This window comes from Carassius gibelio, chromosome B11 (genome assembly GCF_023724105.1).
Source record: "Carassius gibelio isolate Cgi1373 ecotype wild population from Czech Republic chromosome B11, carGib1.2-hapl.c, whole genome shotgun sequence".
NCBI classification, from domain to species: Eukaryota; Metazoa; Chordata; class Actinopteri; order Cypriniformes; family Cyprinidae; genus Carassius; species Carassius gibelio.
In genome coordinates this window covers 7,896,893-7,922,151 of record NC_068406.1, presented here as the reverse complement: position 1 = coordinate 7,922,151, position 25,259 = coordinate 7,896,893, and the positions used below count along the sequence as shown (strand labels likewise).

Below are 25,259 nucleotides of genomic sequence, written 5' to 3'. Positions count from 1 at the left end.
ATAGTTATTATCACTTATATGTTCAGGAAAGTTTGCAAATTCCTGAACATGTTTTATTGACATAATGTTTTAAATAGATTTAATTTCATTGTGCATCAAGGGTTATAATATAAAGTAAAAAAATAAATAAAAAAGTTACGTGAAATAAATAAACTAAAAATATAAAAATGTTTAAGAAATTTAATTTTGAACTAGTTGCCAAAGCAGCACTGAAATGAACTTGATGTACAAAAAAAAAAAAAAAAAAAAAAAAAAAAAAATATATATATATATATATATATATATATATATATATATATATATATATATATATATATATATATATATATATATATATATATATATATATATATATAATTAATAAAACAATATTGACAATAAAAGAAATAATAATGATAATAATAATAAAAAACAACACAAAATCAATATAACTAAAATCAAAATAAAAAATGATAAATACAAAAATAATAATTCATTTAACTATATAATTCAAAATATAAATAGTAAATCTCAAAGATACTAAAACTAGATAACTTTAATTTAGGATTAAATGCTAAATAACTTTTTTTTTTGGAGTTACTGAATTTATTTTAGGTTTTAAGTATTTAAAGTTTTCAGTTTAAATGAGTAAAACTTTATTTATGCATGAATTCTGCTTTTTTTTCAACATATTGTTTTATAACAGTAACATTTCTGTTATATTATAAGACATGAATATACATCGACAATATTTGTTGTCATAAAGAAAAAAAAAAGAAAGAAATTTGAGTTTAGCCCACCAGGGTTTTTTTTCTGCTAACATCATTGACTCACTCGTAATGAAATGTAATGCTGGAGTTGGGACTGATGACACACAAGCACGTTCCATTTAAAACACTTTGTCTGCATGGGTCTGAAGCATCTGATGCTTTCCCACACTCACGGGCCAATCACATAGCTGTCTCTAACACTTGATAACATCAGCAGCTTGGACCTCTAAAGAATGAGAGAAGGAGGAGGAGGAGGGGGATCCTGAAAGGGGATCTAACAGCCACTTTTTGTGTACGTGTATGTGTGTGTGTTCAGTAGAGGTGTGCCGTCTCCACTGCCTCACACCCAGAAATGAAAGGCTTCCCGCTCCTGTAAATTCAGCAGAGGCACATGGCTATCCTGACGTCTACTGTATTTGCCCTAAAGTCCCGTAAAATACATGACACCTTCAGTGCATGCGGCGTGAAAAGTGTGTCAACACTTAAAAGACTTTTACAATACTTTTAACCAACTACAAATCTCAGTAAATAATTGTGTTATAAATTAGGTGAATTCAGTTTTTTTTTGAAGTATAACTGCATCTAAATATAAATGATCAAACGACATAAATGGAAATTACATCAGTTACAAAAGCTCATCAGAATAGTAATTTAACTGTAGAAAGTATATATATATATATATATATATATTCCTTTTTTATTTCTGAAGGCATATTTCCATATTGTGGAAAACTGTTTCTAAAATATAAAGAACTTATAATATAACAATTGACATGACCCGTAACAATACGCCACTTCAGGTTTGCAACAAGTAGACTCAAACAACAAGTGGACAGCTGTTCCCCAGGGGGCTCGGGTTTGAACTGGGGCAATAGAAGGGACGAGTTAGGATTCACACCGCCATACGTAATGGATGATTTAGCACGGCACACTTCCTTCATGTCAGATCTGAAACAGGAGCCAGTCACGGGTGTGGGAAATCCTGAGAGAGGCCGGCCCCACCCCGCCCCGTCAGCCACACCAGCTGTCTGATGAAACCAGAGCTGACAGCACACGGCACCCGTTATCAAGGCTTTCATAGCACAAACACCAATATTAAGCCCCCGAGCTCTTTCTCACACTCTCTTAACTCTATAGTCATGCTCAAACTCATCTAAGTCTAGCTTAATACGTGCCATTTATCACATGACTTTAAAAAAATATTTTAAAAGACCAACATCTAGTGTTAGGGATAATACATTTTTGATTATTTCCAAAAAAACAAAACAAATATGTTATGCAAAACTGATAAAATGTACACACTCTCAGAAAAAAGGTACAAATCTTATCATTGGCAGAACCTTTTCAAGACGTACACTTTCTTTTCTGCTGAATGCATATATGTAAATGCTTACATCATTAATGTCATCCTTTGACCATTAAGTGTAAATGGACTCCCATTAGCTGGAATTGAGACCACTTGATAATTTGACAAGTGTGGTGATGGTTTTTTGAAAACACGGTTTAAATTTCAAAGGTCCATTAAGAACATTCAGTACAAAACATTTGTTTTGATTTGACAATGAGGAAAGAAGCATTGATTATTCAAAAAGTGTTTATTTGTATGTGACTATGTTTGCACAATTAACATACAGTATGTCACTATATATTAGGGGAAAAAAGTGAAAATGTACATCTTGCATAAGAAGAAACTATAACATTTGCATATCAAACATTGCAAATATTTACTTTGTATTTTACTCCACAGGAGTTAAACATATATTCATTGACTCAATGCAAAGTTTCTGTCCATCCATGAGGAAAACTATAGAGGTGTTCCAATAATAATATAATATTATTATTATATAATAATATAATGTAATCACCTGTAGAGAATTAGACTTTCACATTGTGCAACTCATTCCCATCCATAAACTAGAAGTAGATGTGTCACTTAAAACTTCTGGCCAAGTAAGGTGTCCCCTACTCGAAATTCGTGCTCTGCACTTAACCCGTCAAAGTGCACACACACACAGTGAACACACACACACACCGTGAACACACACACACAGCTGGAGCAATGGGCAGCCAATGCTGAGGTGTCCAGTTTAGAAAAGGAAGCATCTCCTACAACACAAGAGATGGTAAAACCACCATCTAGTTTTTCTGTGGAAGTCTTTCATTGTCTACCAGGGTCTCCAGAGAGGTCTGTGAGCACACGGTTCCTGCTTCACCTTGGTGGGCTGATGGGAAGCTGGAGACACGTGAGTGAGGTCTTGAGATGATCTCTGGGCTTCTTGGCAGCGGTTCAGATGCTGACGTACAGCATCAACCTTGTTGTCTCCAGATAAGAAGCTCATGGTCTCCCTCCAACACTGGGAATAGCCATCAAAGTGGGCTTTCTGTGGAGCCGAGGTCTTGGGCTGCAGCTGCTGTTTCAGAAAAACCACCGTCATCTCCAGGATGTCGGCTTTCTCCAGCTTGGTGTTTGGATCCTGCTGGTGGATCTCCTTCTCCAGCATGGATTTGAGCTGCTCGATGCAGTTGTTGATGCGATCTCGGCGCATCTTTTCCACCACTGGTTTTCTCAACTGGTGAGGAAGGAGACAGTCGGTTAGTTGTTTGCTTCAAAATTCATAGCAGAGCAAAAGAGAGATGTTGAGAGACAATTGTATTTCAAGTGTCAAAAATACTTACTTTATGCTTTTCCTTGTTGGAGAGTTTAGAGAAGTCAGTCATGTAGGATGGAGCCATTCTTTCAGATGGAGAGAGGTTTCTCTGAGGAGAGCGAGTCAGTTGTGTTGGGAATGAGGGGTGCGCTCCTCTATTTATAGGAGCTCATTAGCATTACAAAGCCATGAGTCCCAGTCAGGAATAGCTTTCCCACACTCAGAGGCCAGTGGGTGAGGCGTCCTCCTCAAATCAAATCAAACATTGGCAGTACATATCCCACAGGACTTGCATTTACCTTATCTAGATCCAGTTAATCAATAGGTTAATCACTCTTTCAATAACCAAAGTGTTTCATGATATAAATATGTGATGAAACTAAAGATTTGCATGCACCTTTTTATCCACACGGGATACAAACATTTTCCTTGACGAACACAATCCAGTGCTGGGAATTAAATATTCTCTTTCCACCATGTCAGCTTCTGGCCAAAATCATGGTGAGAGCACGGCTTTTCCAAAAGCTGGTCATTCAAAATGAAAAATGAGATATTTAAGTTAAATTTTTTTATAAAAACCTTAAAACTAAATATGGATCTAAACTTTGCTAAAAAAACATTTTAAAAGCTTCAAAATATTGATATTTAAAATATTTTTCAAGTATTCATAATATTACATTTTTAGTGAGACAAAAAAAAGAGAGGAAATATTCATATTATTTCAGGAGTTGTATACTTTTCCCCAAGTCAATGTAGATTATTTATTTTAAAATATTAATTAAATAATAATAATAAATGCATAAATAAAATCTGTTACTAATAAATGTTTTGATGTGGCAGTTAATCCGATTATTTCAATGATTTCTATCAGGAAGTCCGCATTCTCTTTAAATCGAATTGAAATCTGGCTAAATCTAAATTAAAAGTTTCAATTTAAACTTTTTCAGATAATCCGATAAAAAGTAAACAATAAATGAACTCAAGCATGAGCAGATCACATTGATACAATCACATCCAAAATTTACTTTGAAAAAAAGAATCACAATTCCTTTTAACGTTATAACAGATCAGCACAACAAACTGGAACCTGAGTCTGGGAAAGTCCGTTTTTTACTGGAGCAATAACACCTCAGGATCAAAGACTCTCTGTCTGAAGCGTGTCTGGATCGTTTTATTGCCTCACACCGACTTGTTGGTCTTGTCAGCACTACTTGACTTCTAAGCGGGTGCCAGGCACACTTTTAGTGGCTCGTGACACAGCGGGAGAGGACGGAAGCTCGTGTGCCGTAAAACCGCCGCCTCGCGCTCGTCTCTGATTGGCTGGCAGTGTGAAAAAAATACAGCGAACTTCATTAGTATATGACGAGAAGATGATTTTTTTTTTTTATTAAATCATCACGAAATGGCACCGGTCAGTGAGTCAATACCAAGGATGTGAGAGCATATCGTGTTTTGAGAACCACAAAGTAAGTGTAATATATGACCTTCCTGATCTATATTTGACCATATTAACTCACTGTCAAACTTACCGTTTTTTTCTTCTTCCTATGCATTTTCGAAAGATTATTGTGGAAAAAACGCGGAGAGACAGAATCGACCGCAGTATCGAACATCTGAGAGAGATATTTCACAACACCACACCAATGTCTGGGTGGCATTTTGTTATACCAAAACAAGGCCGATATTCTGGAGATGACCGTTGATTTTTTAAAACAACGCGCCAATTCCAGTTACGCGCGCGGATTCGCGCAGTGATTGCAGGAGACGCTGCGTCACGTGTCACTGCACGCGCACCTGACGCCCCACGACAGAGAGGCGATCAAACGATTCTACGTGTCGTGCTGCAAAGGACCAATCAGATGCGCTTAATGGCCTCCACAGCGCGTGGATTGATGCGCAGATCACCAAAACGATCATCGACAAGAGTGCCATTATGGAGACAGTGGAAGAACAGTTAATTTTGGGACTATCTGTTTGACATAGCTTTTGTTTGGGCGTATGCACTTTGTTGCTTTTTAATGTAACATTTGCATGTTCTTTTCGATTTAATCTAGTTTAATCTACCATCTAGTGTATGGTAAGCATAACTTAATTAGAAAATCGTGTAATTTGAGTTTTTTGGTCTCTGATTTATCCATGCCTTTTGGAAAGGTGGTTTATTTATTTAATCCAACTTGTTTTATCATGTTGTAACAGGTACTTATTAAACATTTACTGTGTTAAACATGTTCTGCTCATAATTTTCAATACCAGTGAAAAGCAAAAAATGACTGAGGAGCAACTCAATTTATTAGATCTCTAAAGAGAAAACAGATGTTTTGCACATTACAGATGCAATGTCAAATAGGCACGTGTATATTGATACAATACAAGTGAGTCGTTGAAAACCTAACAGTTTTCATCACAATGCATGCCTTTATGAAAGGAATGAGTAACAAACATGTTCCAAAAAGGAACTGTTTAAAACTTTATAATATGACAAGATTTGCCCAAACATGCTTAAACAATGAGACATAAAAGTTAACTCAAAGGCTCATTATGAGGTTAAAATTAAATCTAGCTTCAGTGTGAAGCACAATTTGAGAACACTTAAAATAAGTAGGAAGCCTATCAAAATAGATTCATTCGTTCTATAAACAGAAATGTTTTTTAAAACATGTATCACATGAAGTTGGAAGTAATCAAACAGCTGAATACATGAATTGCACATTGTACATTCAAGCACATTACATCTAATGAAGAATAAAGTGAAGCCACGTATTCACTAACATTATCTTCCAAACTGGAATTCATTAAGCACTTTTCCTCAAAAAGGAAAATGTAAAAAATGCTGGTCCACTGAGTCTAGAGCAGACGTTCAGTCTGAGTGTTTAAGGCTCTACCAGCGTCTCCAGATGATGCTCTTGTTGATATTCATCTCTTTACTGAAGGTGTTCTGGTCTGGCAGGACTCTTTCCCTTCTGTTACATGAAGTCTGCAGCTTCTGGAAGTGCTTCAGCAGTCTTCTCTGGCTCTCTGTCTTCATCTCATCTTTGGACACATCTGGAGAAGCATTGACTGACAGCATGTGAACTGGATCTGTGGAGCTGCAGGAAGATGAGTGTCATCTCCAGGATCTCCGCTTTCTCCAGCTTTGAATCCGACTGCTGCTTGATGAACTCTGGAGCCAGAAGACACTTGAGCTTGAGTTGACACAATCTCTGAGCATCTTCTCCAGCCTTGGCTTTCTCAGCTGCAGATGAAGACAGAGGAGCATTAGGAAAGTGTCCTTCAGATAAGATGATATTTAAGAAGAGCAGTGAAAGCTGCTGCAGTAATGCTGCTGTCAGTAGGATGTGAATGTACCTTGTTGTTGAGAGGGAGCTGCTCCTCTGAGATGATTGTAGGTGTCATGTCTGGATCTCTGTGCTGTAGATCTCTCTGTTCAGAGTGAGTCTGGTCTGCACCGGCTGCAGATCCTCTATTTATACTCCCAAATCTCCATATGAATGTGTGAGGCTTGAGCTTGTTGGAGTTTCTCACAGTTTGTAGCCAATGGAAGAGCTCAGACAGACAATGAGGGATGTGGACCGCCACATGCTCAATGATCCTCCATCAGGGGCTCAAAGGAGCAGGTGGAGGGTGAATCTGGGAAAGTGCTGACCTGTAGAGAGATCATGTTCACATCAGTGTCATAACCAAACATGTGCCATACTGAGAATTATATATATTTTTTCTAATAGAATACAGCATGCATTTAGAAAAACAGCAACAACAACACATCAGTGTTATCAACCATAAAAAATGTGCAAAGCAATGACATTTTAAAAATAATTTAAATGCATATATTCTTTCAGGTGTATTTACATTATTATTTTACAATTTGATTGCTCATGAATAAAATCAGTATATGCAGCTGCAGATTAAAATCAGTTGAAATGCTGTAATGAAACATTATTTTAGGTCAATGTAACAAGATATTCTGATGAGTTCTATGAGTTCTGTGGCTGTACCTGCTCGCAGGCTTGTTACACCCACCCACACACACACACACACACACACACACACACACACACACACACACACACACACACACACACACACACACACACACACACACACTCTGATCACACTCCCCAATGCTCCTGGAGCTGGTGGAGCCACAGAGACTCACAGCTTCACACACTTCTGTATTCATCGCATTAAATCACTCAAACAATATAAGTGTGTCGGTTCCCACAGGTCCGGGGATTCTGGAGGGAAGCCTGAAGGATGCTATTCAGTTTTTGTTTATTTAGTTGCTTGCTTAATGTGTGGTGAGCATTTCAGTGATACATTCTTTATTTATTCATTTTTTATTGTGATGTTTTGCTTTGTTTTGTTTTTGTGTGTATGTTTAGATTGTATTCTATTAAGTGTCTGGCAAAGCAACGTTTTCTAAATAGTAATAATAATAATTTACAAATTATTCCTATTTAATTTTTTCTTGATTTCAATGAATATTCATCATTGATAATATTAATAATTATTATTGAATATTATTATGTAATATTGAATATTTAGTAAAAAGTCTGTGAATGAATTATAAGCATACAGATACAATAAATATTTTCCATTAATCCCTTGCTACATATTTGTTTGTGCTTTGTTTGTAGAAAAAAATATTGGAATTTACTTAACAAAGAAAATATGTATTTTTTAATCAAAACCTATTTAATTATTATGTATAATTAAAATCTAAATTATATATTTTTGTCATTTCTAAACACATTCAGACGCTAATCAAAAAATTAAATCTATTTTAGATTAAATAAAGTTATTATTATTATACAATTATAAAATATTAATGTGTAAAATATTTCACACTAGTCTATAAATGTACTGTAGTAGTAGCAGTAGTTCCCCAAATATTCCTATTCCTACATAATTTACATATTTTTTTATTAATGTGTTTTAGTGATATATATATATAATTTTTTATTTTATTTATTTTTTTCATATGAAATGCCTTCAGAAGCAATACCTTAAAAAAATCTGTTTATAAAATACAACTGTTATGATTATTATAACTGACAACCTTAAGTCAACATGGATTAAAAATTGAAATACTTTTATTATATGCAAACAGTAAATATCCACCAATCCCCAATGCTAATCTGAGTGTGAGAACAGTGAAATCCCAAATCCTCATGCCCTCAATTATTCTCCCATGGCTGACCCTCCAGATGGCACTGAAAAAAATCCCACCTGTCCACTAAAGAGCTCAATTAAAATCTCAAGGACCAAAGAAAATTATGACAAGCCTATTGTTCCATTTTCTCTGCTCTCTGATTGGCTGGCTGCAGATACATTTTAGTATAAGAGCGGGCTAGATTGAGGGTCTTGTGTGGGATTTGGTTTCACCACTGAAGAAGAGCCAAAGAGATCTTTAAACTCCTGAAACTCAACATCAGCCTCAACCATGCCTGCCTACATGGACATCACCCCTCAGGACAACGTTCACTATGCCAGGTAAGAAAGGCTTCTAAGTATTTGCAATAGTGTAATTTTACATTCTTCAGAAAATTGATCTCATTTATGCTTACTCACAAAGACACTAAAGATGTTTTCTTCTGGACTGCAGGTGCAAACTCTACAGCTTGGAGAGAAAATGTTTCAGCAAAGTGGAGAAACTGAAATCTTCTTTTGAAGACCACCTCCAGCATGGTATTCCGGCATCTGACATTTTGGAGAAGACTGTGCTCTTCTTTAGCTCAAAAAAGGCTTTAATCTTCCCCAGCGGCTTCTCCAGGTGTTCTCGTGAAGTTCTGCGTCTTTCTCCCGCTCCAGATCAGGATGTGACGCCATTGTTTTAAAACGAACGTCCATCACAGACTGACCTGCAAATGAAAAGGGTTAACAAGTCAAGCACTTGATGTGATTTATGTGTTCGCACATCTACCTCAGAGGAAAATAGCACTTTGCTTGTTCTCTCTGGACTTTTTTCTCTAAAAGACTCTGATAATGTGACTGTACAAAGTCTCATATAGGGCTTATGAAAGAAGTTGTGCATTGATTGTAATGTACATTATTGTGGTAACCACCAATGCATTTTACTGTATTTTTCTTGTGAAAGGAAATTCACTGAATGTTTTTTAAAACCATTTGACCATGCTCTCTTTTGGAGGACATGCAAAAAATACCTTCATTTCATTTTTAAAGATACAGTGTATCATTTGGTTATTTTTGTGATGATTTGTAATCATATGCTCTTGTTTGTTTCTATACAATAAAATATTTTTATTGCATTTATATCTTACTCTGATTTTGTAAAATTTGAATAAAGGTGGTTTAAAAAAAATAAAAAATCTATGTAAGCTTAGAAAACCAAATTAAATGTCTAAACAATATTAGCATCCAGATGTCATTTGGGCTATGTGTTTGAATTAGCTGTGAAGGACGAAAGTTGACCAAACCACTATTTTACCTACTGATTACAAACGTCCTGCAGTGAGAAAAAATTATTAAGGTTTAAATTATATGATTGAATTAAAATGAAAAAGAATTTCAAACAAGTCAACTGCATTTTAAGTATGGCACCATTTCTTTTAAACGTAGCCTATTTTTCTAATCGTTAGCATTTTCTGTGGGGTTTTGTCTGTCGAAAATTATGGAAAGTAGTTACCAACATAAAACTTTGAGGTTTCTTTAAAATGCGTAAAAAAAAAAAAACCTAAATTGTTCCCATATTCATTCATTCATCCATCCAATACTACTAAAAAACTCTGATGTGAGCTGATGTGATTTGTTCAGTTGAGTTTGTGGCAAGTCAAAACTGTTTCACATGGTCAACAGTTTTCTAACTAATGACCAAGTAAAGCGAAATGCCCTGAGGATGTGATGGACAGGTGTGTGAATGAATGAGCAACAGATAGAGAGACACACTTCTATTGTTCAGTCAACATCCAGAGTCGACTGTGGTGCTCTGTGCACCTTTATACATGTAATAAGCAGCTGAATGATTCAATTCAGCCTTTTAGGTTTTATTTACAATGCTGATTTTTTTTTTTTTATCAGTGCACATCTGGTTAAGGCATTAACACATAAAATTATACAAATGTAATGCAGATGTACATGTATGCATCTTTGCAAGACTGCATCAAAACATTTCTTTTTTTTTTTTTTTTTTTTGTAATCATGTAAATGCATTATTTTACCAGTTTATGCAATGGTATGAAATAAGTTCATAAGATGTCAGGATGTTTCCCTCCAGATGGTTGGTGACGTCAGGTTGAAGTCTTCACTAAAGCTTCATTCAGGACTCTGGATGCTTTTGTGCTTCATTAATGTAAACACAGAGAGTCAGTGTGGGAACCTCACATGGATCTACTCACACTGACCAGCACAAACACACACACATCTGCTTCATCTGGAGCCCATAGTGTGTGTGTGTGTGCGTGTGTGTGTGTGTGAGTGAGTGATGACACGTCAGCAATGATAATGCTGAATATCACAAATTATGATATGATTTATAAATTGCAAATTGTTAAAGTATTTAATTTTACACGCAACTGCATAAGTAAGTCAGTAATGCATGGGATTATTTACTCATTTTTGCTTTATAATGTATATGTGTGAGCGTGCATAAAATACATTTTACAGTGATGTACACGTGCTCACTGACTCCATGTGTTTCTAGTGATGATGAGCGTGTGCTGCTTCAGTGACACTGATGTGAACATGATCTCTCTACAGGTCAGCACTTTCCCAGATTCACCCTCCACCTGCTCCTTTGAGCCCCTGATGGAGGATCATTGAGCATGTGGCGGTCCACATCCCTCATTGTCTGTCTGAGCTCTTCCATTGGCTACAGACTGTGAGAAACTCCAACAAGCTCAAGCCTCACACATTCATATGGAGATTTGGGAGTATAAATAGAGGATCTGCAGCCGGTGCAGACCAGACTCACTCTGAACAGAGAGATCTACAGCACAGAGATCCAGACATGACACCTACAATCATCTCAGAGGAGCAGCTCCCTCTCAACAACAAGGTACATTCACATCCTACTGACAGCAGCATTACTGCAGCAGCTTTCACTGCTCTTCTTAAATATCATCTTATCTGAAGGACACTTTCCTAATGCTCCTCTGTCTTCATCTGCAGCTGAGAAAGCCAAGGCTGGAGAAGATGCTCAGAGATTGTGTCAACTCAAGCTCAAGTGTCTTCTGGCTCCAGAGTTCATCAAGCAGCAGCCGGATTCAAAGCTGGAGAAAGCAGAGATCCTGGAGATGATGGTCTGTTTCGAGAAACAAACAGCAAACACTTCCAGCAGCTGCTGAAATCATCTGATTAATAAGAGTTTCTGCGCCATCTGAAGGAAAGCAATGTCATTTCCAATCAATGGAAATGTATTGTGTTGTTTGAATACTTTTATATATACCTTCAATGAAGGCATATTACATGTTTATTATACAAATGCAAATCTTTGCTTTATGTGAAGTACAAATATCCCATATTGGGAACTGATTTTGAATATATTATGAGTATGATAAACACTCTGTTGTCCTCATAGGACATAATCTCATCAGAATCACATATAAAGGTGGTTCAGTGTTTTTTACTGCCATGCACTGTAATTAACTCACTTCTGTTGAGTGTGACGCATGGGATGTTTATTTTCCTTTACTGGAATATTTTAACGGTCAAATACCTTGACATTAAGTGCTAAACGTTTCTGTTATACTTTGCTTTTATTCCTCATGTGGAGGAGTGTTAATAATGATTTGTGATACATCATTTGTGCTAAATGTCACATGACTTTTGTAAAGCTCAAGAATATTTGATATGAGTTCCAATATGTGTTTAATGCATCTTGGAGATCTCTTCATGCAGATGGTGTGATATGTTATCCCCTGTTTATTTGCATTCTTTATGGCATCATGTCATCACAAAACATACAAAAAATATGAATAAAAAAATTTCAAATATACTTTATGCTGTTGTATTCTGTTTTGTCATGCATTTTTTTAAACATTAGTCTAAATAGAAAGGAATATGCATATTTACCAGAATAAATATGTAAATGTACATATGCAATAATACATAAATGTATACATATATTTAAAGCACTTGTATTCCGTGTATTATTTATATTAACATTTCTTAATCAATAATTCTTCCACAAGAATTAAAGAAAATACTTTAGTTTGTGCTAGTTTGTGATTATGCACTTCCTTTTGTGAACATTCTCATCAAAACTTAAGGAAACTTTGATGGATATAATAATTAGAATTTTGAATCAGATCCCACTGGTAAATTATGCCAATTAATTCCATTGCATTTCAAATTTAATTCTACTATAGTGACTTGAAGGAACAAAAATATTAATTTTCTCTTTGTTTAAATATTAAGAATCTAAATCACAAGAAACTGTAAGCAACCAGATATTTTTATTTCACATTTTCATTCTGGGAAAATATGGATTATATTATCTTCAAAATGTAAAGAGACAGAGTGGATTGTCAACTTATGTTGAACTTCATGTTGAAAGTGTATCAGATTCATAATCGCTTCATATTCCTTATGTTAGAGATCCAACTAACAGCCAGCTTGATCAGTTTAAATCATTTAAACATTTGGAGACGTGTGTCTGCTGTGGGTTTAAGTTGGACACATGTCTATTGTTGTGTAATTGAATTGAGTGAATGAACAGAGCGTGAGAAACAGAACTCACTCAGAGTCTCTCAGAGACAATAGAACTCAACTAAGAGACCAAAGGTCAGAGGTCAACATCACTGGCCTATAACTTGATACTATTTCAGCTTCAACCACTGCTGATAAGTCCAAAATGAAAAGAACTGAATCAAATGTTAATTTTAAGAAATTCATCTTCAGATACCTGTAAAAATGTGTGTTTATTTGAGCAAATCTTCAGCATCAGAGGCGTGAGAAAGCTTGTAGGGGTCTGTCCTGCATTAAGACTCATTATCACATGAATAGACACACTTCTATTGTTGTGTGTGAGAAACCCTGGAGAACAGAGTCACAGTTCGAGTGTCATTAGCATCTTAAACCCCAACACTAGCTCAAGATTTGACAAAGACACACTTTTGGATATTTACATGCATGAGCTTGAAGAGACGGTGATGTCACTGATGATGTCATCAGCAGCATGAACAGAATTACAGCACTGTCACGGTTTATTTTCCTGAATGCATCATGAACTTCTAAAATGACTAAGCTTTTGCATCAGGCGCTTAAGATATTTTTGTCATCTAAACAAACATTTCTCACAAACGTTACTAAAATCTTATTTGCTGCCTAAACAGCAAACAAAAGAGATGTTTTGCATATATTCAAAAAATTTATTTTTATTTCACTTATTTGTTTATTTTTATGTTTTTTTTTCATATTCTCATTGCATGAGAATAATTGTGATCAGAAAGTGTTTGATGGCAAGTCAGGACATGTCTCTGCGCATCGGGACGTTTCCCTCCAGATGGTTGGTGACGTCAGGTTGAAGTCTTCACTAAAGCTTCATTCAGGACTCTGGATGCTTTTGTGCTCCATTGATGTGAACACAGAGAGTCAGTGTGGGAACCTCACATGAGATCTAATCACACTGACCAGCACAAACACACACACATCTGGAGTCCTGGAGTTTCAGACAATGGAGACAATAACATCTGAATTCCAGTGCACAATCCTAAACCTTTAGATACAAATGCATTCATATACATACATGCCGTTGTATGGCAATGCTCTATGTATTGAAATATTTAGAGCACTGTTTATTGTCAGTGTAAGTAAAAAGCATATATAGCCAACTAAAAGTAGATGACCATATTCATTCATTCAGTCATTCACAAACAATAAATAATTCCCCTTTTTAGCTAGCTTATAGTTGACACTCAATATCAGGCAACTTTACTGATTCAATGTACTGACACTATTGGATGAGAACTAAACAGAGCTCAGCTTTTGCAGAGCTGTTCTAGAGATAACTGTAACTTACACAATTAATCAACTGAAATCAGTCAACAATGAACCGACTTTAACTGAAAAATGTCTTGTTTGGTATTGTCCTCTTTTTTATTTCTTTTTTTTTTTTACTACAGCAAAATTGAATCTTGTTTGCATCATTGAAACCATGTAAACTGTGAATGAATGAATGAATATTATTGAAGAATTTAATGCAATTAAATATTAGTATGTTTTTCATTTGTTTAATAAGCTGGATAAAATTAGCTATTTGATGCTGTCTTTCACACGTGTGTATAATGTTAATGAGCGTGTGCTGCTTCAGTGACACTGATGTGAACACGATCTCTCTACAGGTCAGCACTTTCCCAGATTCACCCTCCACCTGCTCCTTTGAGCCCCTGATGGAGGATCATTGAGCATGTGGCGGTACACATCCCTCATTGTCTGTCTGAGCTCTTCCATTGGCTACAGACTGTGAGAAACTCCAACAAGCTCAAGCCTCACACATTCATATGGAGATTTGGGAGTATAAATAGAGGATCTGCAGCCGGTGCAGACCAGACTCACTCTGAACAGAGAGATCTACAGCACAGAGATCCAGACATGACACCTACAATCATCTCAGAGGAGCAGCTCCCTCTCAACAACAAGGTACATTCACATCCTACTGACAGCAGCATTACTGCAGCAGCTTTCACTGCTCTTCTTAAATATCATCTTATCTGAAGGACACTTTCCTAATGCTCCTCTGTCTTCATCTGCAGCTGAGAAAGCCAAGGCTGGAGAAGATGCTCAGAGATTGTGTCAACTCAAGCTCAAGTGTCTTCTGGCTCCAGAGTTCATCAAGCAGCAGCCGGATTCAACGCTGGAGAAAGCCGAGATCCTGGAGATGACACTCATCTTCCTGCAGCTCCACAGATCCAGTTCACATGCTGTCAGTCAATGCTTCTCCAGATGTGTCCAAAGATGAGATGAAGACAGAGAGCCAGAGAAGACTGCTGAAGCACTTCCAGAAGCTGCAGACTTCATGTAACAGAAGGGAAAGAGTCCTGCCAGACCAGAACACCTTCAGCAAAGAGATGAATATCAACAAGAGCATCATCTGGAGACGCTGGTAGAGCCTTAAACACTCAGACTGAACGTCTGCTCTAGACTCAGTGGACTATTACACTTTCAGTTTCTCTTTCTGAGTCATGGGTTTCATGAGTTCCAGTTTGGAAGAGATATTTGCACTGTTAAGTGCCCTGATGATTCAATCTTCTATGAAGATTTTTCTCTTGTTGAGAAAATGTCCTTTTTTGTTAAATTACCATGTTGGTACACTGTGTTTTAGAAGTGTGTATTAGTCTACAAAGTGCATGAAATTGCAATTTTCATATCCTTTGGGTGTAATTCCTCACCTTTGAGGTGATTTATAATGTGACCGTAAAGTCTGATCTGCTTTCTTTTTTGTTTCATGTTGAAATGTATTACATTTCTTTGCAACTGGCGAAAAGCAATTATAGATTTTTTTTTTTTATCATATTTGTTGTTTTGAAGAATGATGCATGTCTTATAATAAGTATGACAATTTCTTTAAAATTTGAAAGATTATTATCTAATCTGAACAACATGTTAATCAAGTGTGGCCAAGATTTGGTCAGTATTTGTTATTAATATTGATGATTGTTTTCAATCGTACTGAGATTTTTATGAAACCCAACTGGGCTTGTTTTGTGTTTCTGAGGAAATAATATCTAGTTTATGTCTGAAAAGATCAGAAACGATCATAGATGTATTTTTAAGAGGTTATACCTCATCTTTCTGTCAGTACCATGTACTGTGTTGTTCAACTGCCTTTTGTAAGGGTATTTATTTCTTAAACCGTTGTGAAAATGTTTTCACTGTGTAAGTGAAATGTTGTTTCCTTATGTGAAGGAATTAACTTTTTTAAAATATGAAACTAAAAGGCCATTGAATGTATTTCAGTCAATCTGTGGCGAAATAAAACAATCAAAAAAAGTTATTTAGTCTGTTTTCATTATGCATTCATGATTTGGTTATTGGTTATTTGGGGTTTGTTTATCAGACTCCCCATGACAGCATTCCTGAGTTATTTTTAACGAGTAAAGAGTTAAAATATCCCCCTTTGTAATATTTCCAAAAATATAATTGTTTTTGCTGAAAAAAAAAACACCTCAGGTTATCCAAGATGTAGATGAGTTTGTTTCTTCATGAAAACATTTGAAAAAATGTAGTATTACATCAGTTGCTCACCAGTGGATCCTCTGCAGTGAATGGGTGCCGTCAGAATGAGAGTATAGACAGCTGATAAAAACATCACAATAATCCACAAGTAATCCACACCACTCCAGTTTTATGAAGTGAAAAGCTGTGTATTTGCAAAAAACAAATGCATCATTAAGTAAGTTTTCACTTTAAAGTGTTGCATCCAGCCTGAGCCTCTATCCATAATATTGCAATCTTTAGTAAAAGTCATCTTGTCTGAATCAGGAGAGAAATATGCACTGGTCAAGCTCTACTGGCTACAAAAAACAGACCAAAACAATTCCAAACAATATGTTTGTGGATTTTGATGTGAGACGACAACAGGAGATTTGGCTTGGATTTGGCTACAACTTTTTGACTGTAGCATTATTGTGGGTTATTTATACATTTTTTTTTTTCTTACAAACTTTTCACTTCATAAGATTTTAATAGATGGACTGGACCCTGTGAACTACTTGTGATGCACATTTTTGACAAATATTAATTTTTGGATGAACTAAGTCCCCCAAAACTGATCTTTACATTTTAAATAGACTTCTGGGATTTTTCTTTTGGCACTTTGGGTAACGTGAACATTTGACTGACTGGTCAGTTTAGAATAAAAAAAAAATGGATTGAGTTTTAAAACCTTTGATACGGATGACAACAAGTCTGTTTTCTCTTGTTTCAGAGTCTCAATATTATTGAGTTTTATTGAGGGTTTTGGGATGCTAATGACACTGAGCTGTGATTCTGGGTTGCAGAGCTTTCCCACACTGAACAATAGACATGTGCCTATTCAGATGCTAATAACTGCTTGATCCTATAATACACATTCCCTCGGGAGGCTGTTGAATGCTTGTCATCTAATACCAGATAAACCCCCGTTGACCACAGGTTGATGTATGTGATGTATATGTATGTGCAGATACAGACATTTAAACATGCTTGTGGATCTTGATGTGACACTAATGGAACTGAAAAGTTAAAAGCTGTTTTTTACTTTGTGTGTTTGCATGATTTTACAATGGTAAAATAAAAAAAATACTGGGCTTTGGCACATTTTGTGACCAATTTTATTCTGTTTAGTGTGTAATGCTAAATAACTTGTGTAAATGTTTACAAGTTTTTGACGTTTAAACATTTTTGTTGATCTTCAGGTGACCTTATTGGAACTGAAGTTAAAAGTCTTTTTAAGTTTATGTTTGAATGACTTTTCACTGATATACAGCGGGTAAAATAAGTATTGAACATGTCACCATTTTTCTCAGTAAAAATATATCTAAAGGTGCCGTTGACAGGAACATTTCACCAGATGTTGGTAACAACCCAAGTAATCCATACATACCAAGAAAACATTACAAATAAGTTCAAAAAGAAGTTGTGTGTAATAATGTGGAAAGTATACTTATTTCACCCGCTGTAATGAACTAAATATTTTCTAATGTGTGATGACAAATAACTTGTAAAAATATTTACAAATCTAAACATTTTTTCATTAGAAAAAAATTATAATGTAATTTTTTTTCATTCATTATCAAATTATTATATATTCATTATGATAAACTCTAATTTATTTAACTTGATCCAAATTGTTGTGCTTTAATTTCAATAAAAACATCAAACTTTAACTTTTTGACATCCAACCTGTAACATTCAACAAGAAAAAGGAAATGTTTAAAAGGATTTTTAATAAAATTTGAGTCTTGAATATTTAACAAAAAAAATGGCATGGCAATAGAGCATCATGTTGAAACAGTAAAAGTTTCATAAAAGGTCACTGACCTTTGACCCGTGCTCTGTAGTTGAGTTCTATTGTCTCTGAGGGTTTGTTTCTCACACTCTATTTATCCACTCTGATTGATTACACAACAATAGATGTCTGTCTACTGAACGTCACATTCATTTTGTTCATTAAGTAAAGCTTAAATGTGTAAATAAGGGCAAATTGTTTGAATAATTAAATATTAGATACTGACACTTCCTGTAATATTTTGCTGTCTAATGCAATGTCATTCAGAATCAGACATTAAGTGAGATTTCAGTGTTTAAACACATTGAGGCATCATAAAAAAAATAAAAGAAGCCACATATTTGCGTTGAACTCAGTTTATTTTTCTTTCTGTATAGAAACTATTTCTCATACACATGACTTTCACTGTTGAAAGCATTTTTTTTAATACAAGTGGCTTCATTAAACTGAAGCTCCGAGAGAAAAACGTCCTCTGGAGGACACTGACTGATCACTTCACAAATGTAAATACATTTGCATAACACATGATTTCAGATTTACAGTAAAGTAAATGCAGTTAACATATACAGCAGTATATAGAGTTTGCAGATATAGATCTCTATAATGAAACAATGCTTTAGAGAGTTGTACAATAACCTCCACAGAGGGATTTCATATCCTTTTCAGAACTAGAAAAATACAATATTAATTGTAAAATAAATAAAATTCCTCTTAGAGGACAGTGGCTTACTGATACAGGTATCATTTGTCAAAACAACAAATGTGATCAATAAATTATTTTTTGAAATTTGCAAAACAAAGAAAAGTGTTTCAACATGAAACAAAAAATAAAGCTTTACAGTCACATATTGCATCACCCCAAAGGTGAAGATTATACCAAAATGATATAAAAAATGCAGTTTAATGCACTTGTAGACTTATTAGTCTAAGGACCTGCAGAAAAAATGTCATTATGGCATTTGAAATGCAAGTTATATTTCAAACTAAATATAGTTAAACTATGTTTATGTGAAAAGAAAAGAAAAGTCTTTAGAAAAGACTGAATCAGAGTATTTCCAGTACATCACATGCAGATGTATCTTAAAGTCAGCGTTGTCTAATATAGACGTCAGTAAATGTTTCCATCTGGAACTCTTGACATGAACTCCTCATAGAAGATTCAATCATCAGAAACACTCAGCAGGACAAACATCTTCCAAACTGGAACTCATGAAACACTTCTCCTCAAAAAGAGAAACTGAAAGTGTAATAGTCCACTGAGTCTAGAGCAGACGTTCAGTCTGAGTGTTTAAGGCTCTACCAGCGTCTCCAGATGATGCTCTTGTTGATATTCATCTCTTTGCTGAAGGTGTTCTGGTCTGGCAGGACTCTTTCCCTTCTGTTACATGAAGTCTGCAGCTTCTGGAAGTGCTTCAGCAGTCTTCTCTGGCTCTCTGTCTTCATCTCATCTTTGGACACATCTGGAGAAGCATTGACTGACAGCATGTGAACTGGATCTGTGGAGCTGCAGGAAGATGAGTGTCATCTCCAGGATCTCTGCTTTCTCCAGCTTTGAATCCGGCTGCTGCTTGATGAACTCTGGAGCCAGAAGACACTTGAGCTTGACTTGACACAATCTCTGAGCATCTTCTCCAGCCTTGGCTTTCTCAGCTGCAGATGAAGACAGAGGAGCATTAGGAAAGTGTCCTTCAGATAAGATGATATTTAAGAAGAGCAGTGAAAGCTGCTGCAGTAATGCTGCTGTCAGTAGGATGTGAATGTACCTTGTTGTTGAGAGGGAGCTGCTCCTCTGAGATGATTGTAGGTGTCATGTCTGGATCTCTGTGCTGTAGATCTCTCTGTTCAGAGTGAGTCTGGTCTGCACCGGCTGCAGATCCTCTATTTATACTCCCAAATCTCCATATGAATGTGTGAGGCTTGAGCTTGTTGGAGTTTCTCACAGTTTGTAGCCAATGGAAGAGCTCAGACAGACAATGAGGGATGTGGACCGCCACATGCTCAATGAAACACACAGCTGCTTTCCAAGAGATCTTTAAACTGACTGCAGTCACACACTGCTGAAGCTGCTGGAGTCACAGAGACACATGGTTTCACACACTTCTGTACACATCACATTAAATCACTCACATAATAGAAGTGTGTCGGATCTCACAGGACTAACAGTTCCCAAAGACTGAATCTTTTGTGCTGTATTTTGCACATGATACAAGTTTGGATGGACTGTTATTAAAAACAAACAAAAAACAACAACAAAAAACATTAAATTAAAAACATAATAATGATAATAATAATAAATGAAGAGAGTTCAAAATATAAGTCCAAGATTTAAGATAATATCCAAGTACAATATCAAACATAACAATTTAATAATTAAATATTTTTTTAAAGAATTCATTTTTTTAGGTTAAATAAAAATAGTAACAATTTATTTTATAAAAGCCAATTCAGAATAAAAATGTTAAAACAAATCAAGATTAATAAATTAATAAGATCATAAATCAAAGGTCCATTCCAAGAAAGTCCATACCAAAGATGAAAATTAATATTTAAGAATACATTAAAGAAAGAAATACAAAGTTATTGTATTAAGATCCAGAATAAACATAACAGTTTCAGCAATTCAGTGTTTATGTATTATTGATTATTTACAATGATTACAAACAGTGTAAAGCTTTATTTATTTATTTATTTTAATTTTAAATGCCATGGGAAACACTTTTACATTAAAACTACTTTAAATCCCTGAGGTTTTAATTTGTCCATCTCATTATCACATGAAAAGACACACTTCTGTTGTTGTGTGTGAGAAACCCTGGAGAACAGAGTCACAGTTCGTCATTAGCATCTTAAACCCCAACACTAGCTCAAGATTTGACAAAGACACACTTTTGGATATTTACATGCATGAGCTTGACAAGCTGGTTTGATGATGTCACTGGTGATGTCATCAGCAGCATGAACAGAATTCCAAAAGTGATAAAAGTAAAAAGTGATGTTTTACATTTTCAATAATACTTTTAATATTCATATTTTCATATTCTCATGCATGAGAATAAATGTGATCAGGAAGTGTTTGATGACAAGTCAGGACATGTATGTGCATCGGGACGTTTCCCTCCAGATGGTTGGTGACGTCAGGTTGAAGTCTTCACTAAAGCTTCATTCAGGACTCTGGATGCTTTTGTGCTCCATTGATGTGAACACAGAGAGTCAGTGTGGGAACCTCACATGAGATCTACTCACACTGACCAGCACAAACACACACACATCTGCTTCATCTGGAGCCCATAGTGTGTGTGTGTGTGTGTGAGAGAGAGAGAGAGGGAGAGAGAGAGAGAGAGAGAGAGAGAGAGAGAGAGAGAGAGAGATTTCACAGCAGCAATTATAACACTAAATATCTTCTATAAGAAAACTTGTAGAAATGTTCATGCAACTTCATGCAAATCCACATAAAGAAATCCATGTATCCAAATAATACTGTAACAACGTGTTTGCCCAAAATAAGAAAATACTTAAAACAGCTAGTTTTTTGTTAATTTAACTTGATTTTGTTATTCAGTATTTGACTTTATGATTCCATAATTCTTTGGGTAACACTTTGTTTTGATAGTCCCTTTAGAAGATTCTGTTGACGATATGTAATGTTGCACCTGAAAACTAACCTTCGTTAGATTATTATTAGACTGTCTGCTGAACATCTGCTAACTCTTTATTGTGTTAGTCTCCCAACAGACAAACTACTGAGTATAAATAACTTTGCAAGTAAATGCCAACTTATTCTAACCTTAATCCTACCAGTCCACTAATGCTCTACTAATACTTATAGACAAAAAATCGTGTTAAACGGACCATCAAAATAAAGTGAAACTATTTCGTTTCCTCCTGTTTTTAAGTTTAAACTTCTTAAATTGTACCACAATTCGGTTCACCTTCTGTTGTTTTTAAATGCACTGCATTACTCAAGTATGATTTCATGTGACCTAAATATATATTTTACAGAGTTTACATAAAATAAAATATTGATATATTTTGGTTTAATATTAAACTATGGAATGAAAACTAAAACGCTGCTTTGTTTAAAGCACACAGAGTAACTCAGATCGTAATGTGTAAGAATGCCATGACTTTGATATCATGAGATGCTTGAGTTCACAGTGATGTACACGTCCTCAGTGACTCCATGTGTTTAATGATGAGCGTGTGCTGCTTCAGTGACACTGATGTGAACACGATCTCTCTACAGGTCAGCACTTTCCCAGATTCACCCTCCACCTGCTCCTTTGAGCCCCTGATGGAGGATCATTGAGCATGTGGCGGTCCACATCCCTCATTGTCTGTCTGAGCTCTTCCATTGGCTACAGACTGTGAGAAACTCAAACTCAAGCCTCACACATTCATATGGAGATTTGGGAGTATAAATAGAGGATCTGCAGCCGGTGCAGACCAGACTCACTCTGAACAGAGAGATCTACAGCACAGAGATCCAGACATGACACCTACAATCATCTCAGAGGAGCAGCTCCCTCTCAACAACAAGGTACATTCACATCCTACTGACAGCAGCATTACTGCAGCAGCTTTCACTGCTCTTCTTAAATATCATCTTATCTGAAGGACACTTTCCTAATGCTCCTCTGTCTTCATCTGCAGCTGAGAAAGCCAAGGCTGGAGAAGATGCTCAGAGATTGTGTCAACTCCAGCTCAAGTGTCTTCTGGCTCCAGAGTTCATCAAGCAGCAGCAGAGATCCTGGAGATGACACTCATCTTCCTGCAGCTCCACAGATCCAGTTCACATGCTGTCAGTCAATGCTTCTCCAGATGTGTCCAAAGATGAGATGAAGACAGAGAGCCAGAGAAGACTGCTGAAGCACTTCCAGAAGCTGCAGACTTCATGTAACAGAAGGGAAAGAGTCCTGCCAGACCAGAACACCTTCAGCAAAGAGATGAATATCAACAAGAGCATCATCTGGAGACGCTGGTAGAGCCTTAAACACTCAGACTGAACGTCTGCTCTAGACTCAGTGGACTATTACACTTTCAGTTTCTGTTTCTGAGTCATGGGTTTCATGAGTTCCAGTTTGGAAGATGTTTGTCCTGCTGAGTGTTTCTGATGATTGAATCTTCTATGAAGAGTTCATGTCAAGAGTTCCAGATGGAAACATTTACTGACGTCTATATTAGACAACGCTGACTTTAAGATACATCTGCATGTGATGTAAAGAAACACTGCCTTTATTATTTTAAAAGCCCTTTATTATCTGATAACTACTCAGATATTAATGCTTTATCGTAAAAGCTGAAAAAGAGTGCAATTCTTTGATATTAATTTAATGGCGAGAATCTTGCTCCATTAGTTCTGAATAGTTATATAAATAGCTCAAAATGGGCTCATATTTGATTTCATCTGAGATGATAATCATTAATAAAGTTTGATTCATATTTGATGTTTTTCTCTTTGGTCTATAATAGATCATATTCAGATTTACCCTTTTTTAGGGCTTGTAAACATTAGTTGTAATCTTTCATTGTTCCTTCTGTGAAGGTTTATATTCTCATGAAAACTTTGGCATCTTGTCATTTATCTTTTAAATTGATCATGTGATCATTTGTGTCCTTCTGTGAAGGTGACTGACGTTTTAAAAGACTAAAGCAGATCAGTGAATGTATTTCTGCTGCGAAATAAAACAATCAACTGAACTTCTGGCTCTGATTATTGTCATTGTATCTTAAATCCAAATCCCCCTCTGTTTCCCAAAGTTTTTTCCCACAAAAGCCCATCCAGAAATATCCTGGACAGCCTAATTCAGTAGTTACAATCATTGCTGATTGTAGCTACAAAGATTTCTGATTATTAGATATAAAGAAAACGAAGGAAAAAAATGACCAGGAATCTATATTGTGACTCGATCTACTACATTTTGTCTAATATCAAACTGAGGATAGTATTAATGCAACAGCAAAATAATCAAAAACATTTCTATTCTCTGAGAACATAAAAACAAAATATATAACGGACTGTATAGAAATGTGTTATTGTGAGAACATTTATATTATTGAATTATTTCTACTCCTTTAAAGATCCTAAAAAGAACAAACATATCACATATTTTATATAGAAATTTGACCAATTATGGTGCGGGAAAACTTCATAATACACAACAAGTAAGACACTGGATGGAAATTGCAGTAAAAAAAGAAAATCCTTACATTTTCAATCTTTTGGACCCATTGTCCGTTATATGATTTTAGATTATTGTTGAATCACAATAATCATAACTGAACAACATTTACTCCCATTAACGGAGTTTTGGTTTAAATATCTTTAAATGTTTTTAACAAAAAGAAGAATAAAGTATAATTCACTTACAAACACAATTATTTGAAAAAATATATTGAAGTGTAACTGCCAATAATAATTCATACATTTCATAGAACTGAGCATTGGTGATAACAAAAATATAAAGGTATTATTTCATGCAAGAAGGATAAATCAATATTTCAAAAAACATACAATTTACAAAACATATAAAAAGCATTCATAAGAGAAGGGACAGAGTGGTGAAGAATAAAGGTAAAATATGGAATTTTTTTTTTTTTTTTTTGTATAAAGCATTAACAGGTTACACTGAACTCCATAATCACAATCAAGCATAATAAACATTTACCACTCCTTTAATTACATACACTAATATTCTAACTCCAAAATCAAAAGAACAGGATTAGTTGTTTTATTTTAAAAAATCTTCAGTGTCATGTACAAAGTCAATAAATCTTCAGCATCAGAGGCGTGAGAAAGCTTGTAGGGGTCTGTCCTGCATTAAGACTCATTATCACATGAATAGACACACTTCTATTGTTGTGTGTGAGAAACTCTGGAGAACAGAGTCACAGTTCGAGTGTCATTAGCATCTTAAACCC

General features: G+C 35.5%; 1 protein-coding gene and 2 pseudogenes across 2 annotated transcripts; 1 reads left to right on the top strand and 2 right to left on the bottom strand.

Moving 5' to 3' along the window:
• Window positions 1–2,325: 2,325 nt before the first annotated feature.
• her15.2 (hairy and enhancer of split-related 15, tandem duplicate 2) lies at window positions 2,326–5,141 on the bottom strand. 2 transcript variants are annotated; one of them, XM_052568463.1, is made up of 3 exons: window positions 4,927–5,141; window positions 3,426–3,506; window positions 2,326–3,319 (listed from the first exon to the last, which is right to left on the bottom strand). In XM_052568463.1, exons 1-3 carry the CDS (start codon window positions 5,053–5,055, stop codon window positions 2,915–2,917), a joined length of 615 nt encoding a protein of 204 aa, XP_052424423.1. In that variant the 5' UTR covers window positions 5,056–5,141; the 3' UTR covers window positions 2,326–2,914. The 2 variants fall into 2 exon arrangements, with proteins under 2 accessions (XP_052424423.1, XP_052424424.1); XM_052568464.1 differs by lacking the exon at window positions 4,927–5,141 and having other exon boundaries at window positions 3,426–3,965.
• A 6,050-nt stretch (window positions 5,142–11,191) lies between these two features.
• LOC127967784 (transcription factor HES-5-like) lies at window positions 11,192–11,755 on the top strand (annotated as a pseudogene).
• A 7,812-nt stretch (window positions 11,756–19,567) lies between these two features.
• LOC127967783 (transcription factor HES-5-like) lies at window positions 19,568–20,170 on the bottom strand (annotated as a pseudogene).
• Between the last annotated feature and the right edge of the window lie 5,089 nt (window positions 20,171–25,259).

Excerpts from the sequence above, each read along its gene's own strand:
- her15.2 (XM_052568463.1), bottom strand. The coding sequence starts at position 5,055 with ATGCCACCCAGACATTGGTGTGGTGTTGTGAAATATCTCTCTCAGATG. Across the intron at positions 3,507-4,926 it reads ATAGGAAGAAGAAAAAAACG|AGAAACCTCTCTCCATCTGA; the intron begins GTAAGTTTGACA and ends CGCTCTCCTCAG. Across the intron at positions 3,320-3,425 it reads CCAACAAGGAAAAGCATAAA|TTGAGAAAACCAGTGGTGGA; the intron begins GTAAGTATTTTT and ends CTTCCTCACCAG.